At 39.7% G+C, this 12,722-nt stretch overlaps 1 protein-coding gene across 2 annotated transcripts in view; it reads left to right on the forward strand.

The window, feature by feature from the left end:
• rxfp2a (relaxin family peptide receptor 2a) overlaps positions 1 to 8,194 on the forward strand; it is a 40,732-nt gene extending 32,538 nt beyond the window's left edge. The window contains exons 13-20 of one of the 2 annotated variants that reach the window (XM_065962982.1): positions 58 to 129; positions 220 to 291; positions 396 to 625; positions 2,156 to 2,301; positions 3,030 to 3,125; positions 4,115 to 4,283; positions 4,750 to 4,879; positions 6,330 to 6,513. In XM_065962982.1, coding sequence (XP_065819054.1) covers positions 58 to 129; positions 220 to 291; positions 396 to 625; positions 2,156 to 2,301; positions 3,030 to 3,125; positions 4,115 to 4,283; positions 4,750 to 4,879; positions 6,330 to 6,372 — 958 coding nt within the window. In that variant the 3' untranslated portion in view covers positions 6,373 to 6,513. Of the gene's footprint in view, positions 1 to 57; positions 130 to 219; positions 292 to 395; positions 626 to 2,155; positions 2,302 to 3,029; positions 3,126 to 4,114; positions 4,284 to 4,749; positions 4,969 to 6,329 lie in introns of both variants that reach the window. The other variant, XM_020644069.3, reaches the window with a different exon arrangement.
• Positions 8,195 to 12,722: the final 4,528 nt, after the last annotated feature.

Raw genomic sequence — 12,722 nt, forward strand, 5'->3', positions numbered from 1 at the left:
ATTCCATTTCACCAGAGCACACCTAATTGACTTTGTCATCTGTTTTTTTTTTTGTAGAAATATTTCCCACAACTCTCTTCTCCGTATTGACCCCAGCCACTTCAGCCACCTGACACATCTTCAGTCTCTGTGAGTTAAAACACTCACAGAGTCACACACTCAGTAAATCTGCTCTCTGCAGACTGTGCGGTTGTGAAATGAGCGCTGTGTTTTCTGCAGGGCGCTGGAGGGGATAGAGATCCCAGATATCCAGACCAAAATGTTCCTGCCCATGAAGAACCTCTCCCACATGTACGTACAGTCCCCTTTGTGCTATTGTTTGTCTAACACTGTCTACTTTCTTCCCTCTGCTAGCACCTCTCTTATTTGTATTTGAACCTTCCTGTCTCCACCAGCTACTTTGAGAAGTTCCAGTACTGCTCCTACGCTCCTCATGTCAGGTCATGTAAGCCCAACACAGATGGCATCTCATCCTTTGAAGACTTGCTGGCTAACATGGTGCTGCGGGTGTCTGTCTGGGTCATGGCATTCATTACCTGCTTCGGTAACCTCTTAGTCATCGGCATGAGGTCACTGATACGAGCCGAGAACAACCTGCATGCTGTCTGCATCAAAGTCCTCTGTTGTGAGTGCTCACACACTATACTCTGTAATGTTATGTGCAATATGATCAAGGTATCATTTAAGGATAGAAAGATAAATATGAACTTAACAAAAACTATACCAAAATGTCCTCAACTTGTGATTGGAAGCTGATTTTTGTTTGGTTTTTTTTTTCAGATTATTTTAGGAGGCTTTTTTTCTATACTTTTATTTTAGTGGATGGTAGAATGGTTGGAAACAGGGATGAAAAAAAAAAGAAAAAAAAAAGAGGGGAATGACATGCAGTGCAGTGGGCCGGAGGCAAACCCCAGCCGCTTGCTTTGAGGACCATAGCTAGACCATGTGTGACCGCTGGGCTATCTGGCTTCTTATCTAATGGGTTTTACGGGCAATCAAATGGCTGTTGTTGGAACATATTTGAATCAATTTGGAATTAGGCTCTAGCAAAAGAAAAAGCCTTTTTGGAGCTGTTAAAGGTATAATCTGTTACATTATAGTCAAGCCTGGGAATAACAAATGGACATACTGCATTAGGATATCCAGCCCTGGCTATGTAAGTAGCCTGTTGCTCATAATATGAAGTGAATAGAGGCAGTTGCTGGGATTTGCTAACATAAGATTTCAATTTTGATACTAAAAAGAAAATTGCACTAACACGGCGGGCTAAATTCAAGACGTGAGAAAAACCTCCAATACCAGAAGTCCTGTAAAATGTCATGTCTTACATAACAAAAGAAAATGGATGATCAAAGGCTAAGATCTTTGGCATTAAATCTGACATGTGAGCTGAAGCAGCGCCTATCACTGGAATAAATACTTCTCTTCTATCATTTGAATGAATAGAAATAGAAATTTGAAATGAAATTTTATACAGTATGGGGACATGTGTTAGTAAAGTAAATCATCTTGTTTTAATAGAGTAGTTTAAAATCATTGGTCATGTGGACAATGTGGATAATAAAAACACTGAACAGCAGGTCAACAGCTGTGTTCTGGAGAGAGTTTTAGTGGCATTAGCGGTTCATATTATTTTGCATAAATTGAAAAAGCATCCAGATCAGATCAATAACATTTTAGCGGCGCCATAGCGGCGTCGTTATTCTTACAATGAATTTTTCATCAGTCTGAACACGTTTATGTCACCTGTGTAAACTGTTTATATATTTGAAAAAAGTATAAAGTGGAACACATCTGATAATAAAGATGTAACATCAGACAGAACACTCAAACGATCCAGCAGTCAAACAAATGCAGGCCAATTATTTGCATGTAAAACCCCCAAAACCTGAGTGAGATGCTTCGTTTCATTTGATAATATGTGTGAGATTGATCTCCATATTTAAAAATTCAGCTTCAAAGAGGAGATGTTGAACCTCAAAGCAACCACATCGATTTACATTTTGGCTTATCTAGGTCGTTGTTCACAATTTGTTTATTTTCTACTTTTTTTATCTTCTTAGTTTGTATTGCTTTGGGGTACCAGCAGGTGATGAGTGAACGCCTCACTCATCACCTCTCTCTGTTAATGTCACTATCATCTCTTATCGTTCAGGTGCAGACTGCCTCATGGGTGTGTATCTCTTCTTCGTGGGAGTGTTTGATGTGAAGTTCCGGGGGCAGTACAATCGTAACGCTCTGCTGTGGATGGAGAGCGTGGAGTGTCGGACCATTGGATTCCTGGCCATGCTATCATCAGAGGTAATTACTATCGATTAACATCCACACATACACACCAGTATTTATACAGACAGATAAGCTGTTGGTGTTTGGTGAAACCTGAGGACACAATGAAGTGTGCGCTTCATTTCACATCCGAGATGTATCTTTTTGTTTTTAAGCTTCCACACTCGGATTCTGCTAAAGCTGCTTCTTCACCTGATCCCCTCTCAGCTGCTGCTTTCAGCCCTTTTCCAGCCTGTTATCCACTTGCTTTGTAATCTCTAATACGAGTTTTCCCTTGGGAGAATTTAATAATCTATTTTTCTTATCATCAACTGCTTTTAACAGCCTGTTACATGATATGATCTTGTGTGCCTGCAGAAAGTGAACCTTTAGCAGTCAGTGTACTCTAAATTTAACACTGTACACTTCACTTTTCTGTCTGAATGAATCTGTTTACTGGCGTTGTTGCTCCCTGACTGACACAAAGACTGTAGGACTTAATACGAGTTCTATCTTTCTCAAAGATTTAAAATGTGTGAGCTCACTGGGAATATCTTTCTGTATTGTGGCATGAGGTTCTATTAAATAAAATAGCAGACTGCAGTGTCTACATGTATGTGACTGATAGTAGACTCACAGAATCTTGTGCAACATTGATGAAGAAAACTGTTTCTAAAACTCCCACAAGTTCCTGGAACAAGTGACAAAAGTGAAACAGACTATTGTGACTGGATTTGTTTAAATGTTGTTTTTTTTTCATTAAGGTGTCCGTCCTTCTTCTGACCTACCTGACTCTGGAGAAGTTTCTGGTCATTGTTTTTCCCTTCAGCAATCTGCGCCCAGGCAAACTTCAGACTGGGGTGAGCTACACTGTTAGGAGAGCAAAGAAAGATTCTGCTGAATCATTTATTTTTGTCATTCATTAGATTCATTTGAATTTGCAATTTTATTCAGGGACTCTCTCGAACAATCTCTGATTTTTCTTACTTCCTTTTCAGTTGTTAATAATCATAAGACGACATAGTGTGAACACATTGGACATTATTGTGTTTTTTCTTTACAAAGCAGCTGCATAATGCATTTCATGTTTTGCACAACACTCAGTCATTGTATAAAGTAGGAAGACTCTTTGTCCTTTGCTTTAGCCATATTTAAAAATAGACACAATAAATTAAATTACAGCCAGGTAGAGCCATGAATGTGTTCAATGTTCGAAGGTTAAACATTTTAGCTTTGCAAATAAAACCACAAAAACCCGCACCCTCTCCAGTAGCCTTGTGTACAAAAACATCTAATTAGGGATTCTCAATATAGATCGAGATCAAAGATCAGAAAAGACTCATCAAACAAGTGATTATATTTTGACATTTGCACCTTTTAGTAAACAACACATCTCAGAGTATTTCTTCCCTTGACTAGAGTTCAGCTCAACTTCTTAAAAGTGATGTGTTGAAAAACTTGACTAACAGCAGCACCATACAATAAAAAAGAAAAGAAATGTAATATATTTGGCAGAACTTCCCAATCTCTGCCCAGAAACATCCAAATCAGATACATGGAGCTGTGAACTCTGCACTTCTGACCTTCTCACTATTATTCTGCTGATAAACTCTTGCCAAGGCCTCTTGCTGACACAGGACCCTCTATAACATTGACCTTTTCTTTAACATCTAATAGTTATGTTTTTTTTTTTTTTTTGAAGGATTCATTAGTACTAAATAAACACTTAGTGTAAGCTGTGTTGAAGTAAATGACACTGAACGAGTGAAAATCAAATGACTTTCACTTTGGGCAAGGGAAAATGCTTTTCCAGAAATCCTAAGCTGCATGTTTCTTGTCCTGCTGTCAGGTGGTCCTGGCCTCTATCTGGCTGCTCGGGTTCATTATTGCTGCTGTGCCCCTCATGAACGAAGACTTGTTTGGAAACTACTACGGCCGAAATGGAGTGTGCTTTCCTCTGCACTCTGACAGGCAGGAAAAAGCTACCGCCAGAGGATATTCAACAGGGATTTTTCTGGGTAAATTAAATATAAAAACTCTTGCAAAGGCATATTTCCGTGAAAACTGCTTTAAGCAACAAACTAAAAATATGTCATCTAAATGCAAACTCAGATGAGCGTCTCTGATACATCAAAAGATATAACCTTGCCTAAATGAACACAGATTGCAAGATAGTGCTTCTGTTCTTTTCATTTAAAAGGGTATTGAGGATGAGCTTAACTTTCCTTATTGGGGGAAATATACTCGTTACAGCAGCTCAGGAAAACGTTTGCACTTTGCAGAGTTTGCAGAGTACAGTTGTTAAAAAACAACAGGTATAACATAATAAACAATAAATGTGGTACTATTAATGATAATAATCAAATAGCCATATACACCATACACACCTTTTACTTATTTAGATACACAGAAAATAAGTGCAAATGACTTTTGCTTCTTCTACCACTGCCTCCAAGTGTGTGAATAGCATGTTCATTTCTTTAGGGCTAAACCTGGTGGCATTCCTGGTGATCGTCTTCTCCTACTCCAGCATGTTCTACTCCATCTATAAAACCGGCATCAACGCCACAGACCTGAGGAGCAGACTGCACAGAGACGTGGCCGTGGCCAACAGGTTTTTCTTCATAGTATTCTCTGACGCCCTCTGCTGGATTCCCATATTTTTGGTGAAAGTCCTCTCATTATTGGAGGTGGAGATACCTGGTGAGGAGAAAATGAAGTATTAGTAGGTTCGAACCCTTACTACCGCAAAACGTAATGAAATAGACTAACTGAATTAATAGCCTAGGCTTTGTGAGAGAAATGTCTTCCAAAAATAAGAGAATTGCTAGTTCTCAAAAGAAATATGAACATGATGTGATATGATTCAGGAAACCTTTAAGACGTGATCGCGGAGAAAAAACATTGGCCATGTTTTCCCTCCTGACAGTCAGCTTACACTGCTTCTTGAATACAGAAAACCCTACTAAAGTCCGAATCAAAAAATATTAACAACAATAGAACTAAACATCAACAGCAAAACATCATGCTTAAAGGCAATCACACCTCTCTTAAAGACGGTAATCAGCAGTTAGTAGGTGATAAAGAGGATAATTCAGGAAAGCATCATCTGCTCTTAATTACTCCTCTTACAAAAATGTATTTGTCAAAATTCCCTTACATTCCTCTCTTTTGACACAAAGTGTGATCACAGTTTTGGAAAACTTACAGAGGTTACTTAATGAATTTCTACAAAGTTTTATAAAACTACAATCAAAACACAACACGAGTTAAGATATTACATTGGTGATATTCAAGTTGTCAGGGATGAAGGTAACACATGTTCGCCTTTTAAGTTAAATAAAACCATCAGACAACACATCAGCATTAAGTCCCCAAGGTTTTCAATCATTATGCTAACAATTGTCTCTTCTACCTGGTCGGCTGCTCTATTTTAATGTCGTCTTTTTCTGGGGTCTCCTGACCCTGCGGGGTTAGCATGCCAGTGCCACTTCTGCCCTCTGAATCTCCTTGCGCCCTTGATGATAACAGTTTTTCACCACGATGTTATAGTGATATTCCTCCTTCACAACCCTTTGATTAAACCGTCTTCTTTCTGGTGAAAGAGGCACCAGACCTACAGTATCAAATGACCCTGCCTTGATTTGGGACAGGCGTCAAGACAAGACAGGCCTTTAGTTATTTTAAAACAAAACTTGTGCGTAGCAAAGATGGGAAAGACTATAAAATTGTAAATTTACAACAGAAACAATATCTAACTACGGATATAAACATAAGGATATAAACAAATTAAATTACAAATCACTTATTTAATCTTGCTTTGTAAGACAGCCCATCCATACCAACCTGCTTCACTGCATGGGAGAGAGGGAGACAGCCTTGTTTATGTGTTTTTAAATTGCAAACTAATCATCACTTAAAACATAGGGGCCTCTCAATGAGGCCTGCCTGTATTTGTGAAAACGTAAAGCAGCACCAGTTTTAATGTATAAGGAAAAGCAGAATAAAAACAACCACATATCTCTTCACATCCAAATATGGACTTTTCTCCTTCTCTCTTTCAGGCACCATCTCCAGCTGGGTTGTCATTTTCATCCTTCCCATTAACAGCGCTTTGAACCCCATCCTGTACACATTGACGACCAGCTTCTTCAGAGAGCAGGTGGAACTCTTACTCTGTCGTTGGCAGAGGAGACACAACTTGAAAAAAGACCGTAAAAGCCTCACCTCCTCCACCATCTTCATGGAGACACAGAGGGCTCCTTCATACCAGCCGTCAGCCTACATCCAGCAGGCATCACTGACCGGGCCAGACCCTCGTTACGCCTGAGGGAGGAAGGAACTTTACCTGGCAAACAAACGGGTCAGGCACCGACAGCTGGAGGCCTTTTAACATGTTCAAATGAGACAGGACTGTGTGTTAAGAAGTTTACACTTTTATCATCCCACAAATAAAAACAGTGATCACCTTGGGGGTCTTGCTCAAAGTCAAATAAACTTGTGGACACAATGAGCACAGGATCGAAGCCCCAGCCTCATGATTGTTGGAAGACTCTTTGCACTTCTTCAGCTACAGTCTCCCCTGATGTGATGCTAAACAGACTGCACTAAGGAATGCAAAAAAAAGAAAAGAAATAAGACTTGCACTTCATAAAAGCAGAAATCAAGTATATACTATGTAAATATCTCTGAGTCATGACTGTCTGCAATGAGTGAGAAGCGTGAGTCCTGATGGCTGTGTTGTTGACAGAGCCGTGTTTACATCATATTTACATGGACGAGGTGGCCAGCTCCTCCCCTCTGCGTATAAAAGCTGTTTTAGTCAAGGACTAGAGAAAAGAATAACATACTCACTGCGCTTATTTGAATGTCACATAAGCATATTTTAGATCTCGGTCATTCAGAGTATATTTACATGCAATGTGAAATTACAAGCTTACTAAAGTGGGCTAACATTAGCTGCTAACACAACAATGCAGGCCACAGGCAATTGCAGCTCGAGCCAAGGACTATTTTATCCGCTGCTCGTGCTTGACTCCTTCATGCTGTTGCTCAAGGGCGACATCTACTGGATCAAAAAGTCTCTCATTCTTCCTTTAACAATTGTATTTGCTTTCATTGAATGCCCACAAAAAACAAATTAATATTTCAATTTAAGTGCCAAAATCCTTCTGTACACCTGCTCTTAATAGACTTCACTATCAACAATCACTGAATGTTTTACATGAGTTATGTGTGGAAATTGATGCCATGCCATGTTTTTTAGGTTTTTCATATCATGGCATTACCGGTAATTAAAATTGTACTCAATTGTCTGGTAGAAGACATCAATTCTTCTGCATGTGCTCCTACTATTTTTTATCTGAGCCTGTATGATAAATCATCTTGTTACTGAAAAGGTGCTCTATATAAAGCATTGATTGTTTTGTTGTCACTGACGACATATGGACTGTCCTTGCTATTTTTTATTTATACTTTTTGATACTGATGTATTATATTCTTCTTTTGCTGCCTTTGACCCAAAGTGAACGACAATCATCAATACTTGCATAGTGATGGAAAAAGAGAAGGTTGGACAGTTAAACGTTTGTACAAAAAAGTATTCCAAGCAGTGAAGCCCCCTGGGGATGAACAAAGAACCACGAGTTCCTATTATGCCTTAAAGATGTCCTTTAGTTTTTTTCAAAATAATATTTGGTGCAGAGGACTGGTGTGTTTATTTGTTTCTCCCGAGATTACTGATAAATTGAAATAAAAAAGTACCTTTAAATGTACAAAGCTGGCTATTCAAAGGCAGCATTTGTCTCAGCACACACATAAACACACAGTAAACAGTTATTTTCTCCAAAAAAAACCAGCACTGAAGACCGTCCCCCCGCTCCTGTCTCCCTCTTTTCACCATTAAGAAAATAAAGAAAAAATAATCTGACTTGGTCTCTGAGTTTTCTATTTATACTCTTGTCTTAATTGACTTCTATCACTGTGCAGGGCTGCAACATCTATTTGATACAGAGCTTAACATTTTAGCATTCAACCCTTTATTTCCAAAGAGCTATCATAACCTTATCAGCGTACTTAGTTTAGGCTACTTAACACTGCCATATGATCATTTGAACATGGTGAATACAAATATTTTCATGCAGTATACTCTCAATGGATTATAATTTACTATGCAATTTTACAAGGTTCCTGATCAGAATCAGAATCAGAATAGTTTTTTTATTGCCAAGTACATTTACACATACAAGGAATTTGTCATGTTGTTTTGGTTAACAAGGGAAATAAAGCAAAAAAGCAAATTATAAGTGAATACAAATATATATAATAGAGTATAAGAAAGATAAAAAGTTGCCTTTCAGGGGATTTAGGGGTTTAAAAATGCAAGCAAGGTCACTGCTTGGGACAGAAACGTTGACGTTGCGGTTAAAAGGCATGCGCAATAGCATCCTTCAGCTTTTTTAATGAGATATTTTTGAATAAATGAATGCTGATGACAAGCCGACTGTTTGTGCAGCTGCTTGGGGGTAAACATGCATAATTGTAATGCTGCAACGTGTCTTTCATTTTCTTCCACAGCTCTTTCAACACACTTGATTTGACCGCACCTGCGGCGCTCAGCATCCTTCCCATAGCAGGTGTCCTGCCCTTGGACCGAGGTGCGCCCCTAGCGACCACGATGATAGACACGGCCACTGACCAACAGGAAACGTGCTTTGCCTCAGTTTCCCAGAACGTCGTCATTTGATTGGTTGCTAAGGGCGGGGCGCTGTCATCCCGAGGAGTAGGGCTGTCAGCCGGGGCGGCACGACTCCTGGAGGAGAGAGACGAGACGGATTGATGAAAACAAGTCATTAAATCACATAAAAACAAAGGACCCGATCCTGGAAATGAGCCTGTAGTCACCAAGGTCGACGCGGAAAAGGTACCGTTGAGATTACAGTCGTATCACATCTGTTTTTTTTAATGTTGTTTAGCGGTTCTGTGTGGACTACAAAGGCAGCCGTGCAATGTCTTGATGTACCATCGATATTACTACCACAGGGGCTCCTACTAGCTGGTTGGCTACCGAGTTAGCCCCAGACATGGCTGGTTATAGTGGACGATACCCGTTAAATGAAAGAAAATGTGACTAGCATGGAGACGAGTCCACGTTTCCCCCGGTTTCACTCAGACGACGAACAAATGCCGCTTCGCTTTGTGAGGCAAAAAAGCAACAGTCTTTATGTTGGATGTAAATACTCAACTCGTGATGGCGGTAAACGATAATTTGCTACACACTGCTTGTTAGCCACCAGCTAGGTAGCTTTTACATTAATGACACACCAGCTAAGTCACCAATGCTAAGCTGCTGACGATTGGGAGCATAAATATAAACATCTCGTTACTGTCTGATATCCTGTTTGAACCCTTTGGAGCCTCACTGATGTGACGTATTTCTTTATTGTGAGGATGATTACACTGTTATTTATTTTTTTGTATTTTTTTTTTGGGGGGGGGGGGGGGGGGGGGGTTGTGGGTAAAAATAAGAGCCCTCAAATTGTGAAACTTAAATTGCTTTGGGTCTAGTGGCTGTGCACTTTATTATTCTACAGCAGAGATGAACATTTTGTGAGAGAAAGCCAGTATTGCTGCATGTATTATTCACACACTCATACACATACAGCCAGATAGCAGACACCCACTGGTGGTCCTTCATTTCTATTCATCATGCAAAGTGGATCTATATATATAGTTTTATTGTGTTGATGATATATGTTTTGTTGACAGGGTTAACATGTATTCTCATTTTGCTTGACAACTAGTTTGTCTCCCTTAGACTGGTCTGGCATCTCCCTCTTTATTCATCACCCCCCCTCCTCCTCCTCCTCCTCCTTCCTAATGACTCAATCACAGTCCCTCTCCATCTCTCCAGCTGTTTGGCACAGCCAGTCGGCAACGGCGACCCAGTTAACTGCATTGTTCTGTGTCTGGACTTATACGCTACAAGTAACACGCACAGTCAGCCTATCATGTGTGTCACAGCACTTTGCTACTATGCATCCCCCCCCCCCCCACACAGTCTTTCATATTTGTACCCACTTTAAAAAAAACATTTCTAGGGGTGGTATCCCCTTATTTTCCCCTTTTTCAGTCTAAATAAAGATACTGCCAAATATACAGACAGGTTAATTCTATGAAGTAGTCACAGGATAATTTGAAGAGATGTAATCACAACAAGAATTCAACAGAGCCCTGCATGGTAATTTTAAAGCACTTCAAAGGAATTAGGATTTTCTACTAAATTAAATGGAGTAATCTTTCCTAATCAGATGAATGTATGCATGTGGAGGCGAGTTGCACTGAATCGACAAATATCACACCGCGATTATTTCATTAGACATAACACTAATGATAAGATAAATGGGACAAACATTTTTTTTGCATCACCATTCTTATTTCACAAAAAAAAAAAAAAAAAACCTGACATTTTTGGGGGCCTTCAAACAACATGCATTCAGACATTTGGAGATCCAGAATAGTAGGCAAGATCATCTAAGCAGCACTATGCCTTTCATCAAACTTATTTAACTGACTTTTTTTAAAATATGCACTTGGCAAACTTCACATACGCAAACTTCAAATTAGTTTTGACTGCCATTTATTGGGAGTGATTTTTAAAGGTTCAGACTATTTTTAAGGATTTCAGAAATCCCTGTTGTAATGACGAATAAAGAGTTATTGTAGTACTACAGAGAGGGACCTTCTTAATATGTGCTCCTTACATTTAGTCTGTTTCATCATTTGAAATGGTTGAGCATTTGTTTATTGTCTGTTTAATCCCCCAGCGTTTATGTTTTAGAAATTGACATGAGACATCTGATTTGAAGAGGTCTTCTGGATGAATTATGAAAAGTGTCTCCAGCTGTACAGTTACAGGTCTCAGCTGTATTGTTACAGGTCTAGTGCAATGTTCAAGACCGCTCTTGACATAATCTAATCTGTAACATAGATTAATCTACACATCATCTCCTTCTGTTGTATTCAATTATATCTTGTGATATCAAGATCATTTATTTGACTACATTTGCACAATCAATTTGCATATCTACACTTTTGATGTTACAGTGCACCATTTAAACTTTTGTGCATGAAAAACATTTCCAACCATTAATCATGGATTTTTATAATACGGGAGCTTATTTATACCTTTTGTGGCATTTTCTGCTGTGGTTAGCAGTGGCGGTTAATGACAGGAAACAGGGGGACAGAGGGAGGAAGTATAATGTGACAAACATGTTTAGGTCAAGCCAGGGGAACTGTGGTTTCATGTGTTGTTGTTAGTGTGTGTCACAGTGCAAGTTCACGGTCTGTTATTTTTTTACCCAGTGACACAGTGCTCTATTTTTGCTCTATTTTTGCTCTCTTGCTCAGTGACATGCGCACAAGGCCACTGATTACTTAGTCTGCTGTGAAGATGTTATTGAGCCTCATCCACATGTTGGAGAGCAGCAGAAACCGTGTAACCTCCCACACTCCCTATTCAACCTCAGTCAGCTTGAGAGTTATCAATCCTTCCTCTCTGTCATCATCTCCACCTGGGCTGGAACCTAAAACCTCCATTGCATAACCTGGTGTTTCTGCCAGGCACACACAAGTCCATGCATACACAAAAACATTGGCGCACGCACGCACGCACGCGCACACACACACACACAATCACATTCCTTAGCATCACACTCCCTATTTCACTTTGCCCCAGGTGCTGTTGGAGACGATTTCATGGGCGAGTTCTTCTGCATGGAGCAGAAGAATACTCTTTTATTAAACTGATAAGCCTGTTTGAGCCTTGTGTTGGCATAATTAAATATTAATGAATTATTTTGACTTATTTGTTCAGTGTGTTTAAGTAAGGACTTGAGATAATTAACTCAGGGAGTGTTGTTTTTCTGATATATTTGATGGAGCTCATTGCTGATGCATTAGTCTATGCATTAGAGACAACCGAGAGACAGTGTTATATAACACCGTTCCATATATACACTGCTCAAAAAAATAAAGGGAACACTTAAACAACACAATGTAACTCCAAGTCAATCACACTTCTGTGAAATCAAACTGTCCACTTAGGAAGCAACACTGATTGACAATCAATTTCACATGCTGTTGTGCAAATGGAATAGACAACAGGTGGAAATTATAGGCAATTAGCAAGACACCCCCAATAAAGGAGTGGTTCTGCAGGTGGTGACCACAGACCACTTCTCAGTTCCTATGCTTTCTGGCTGACGTTTCGGTCACTTTTGAATGCTGGCGGTGCTTTCACTCTAGTGGTAGCATGAGACGGAGTCTACAACCCACACAAGTGGCTCAGGTAGTGCAGCTCATCCAGGATGGCACATCAATGCGAGCTGTGGCAAGATGGTTTGCTGTGTCTGTCAGCGTAGTGTCCAGAGCATGGAGGCGCTACCAGGAGACAG

Source organism: Labrus bergylta, chromosome 14 (genome assembly GCF_963930695.1).
Source record: "Labrus bergylta chromosome 14, fLabBer1.1, whole genome shotgun sequence".
NCBI lineage: Eukaryota > Metazoa > Chordata > Actinopteri > Labriformes > Labridae > Labrus > Labrus bergylta.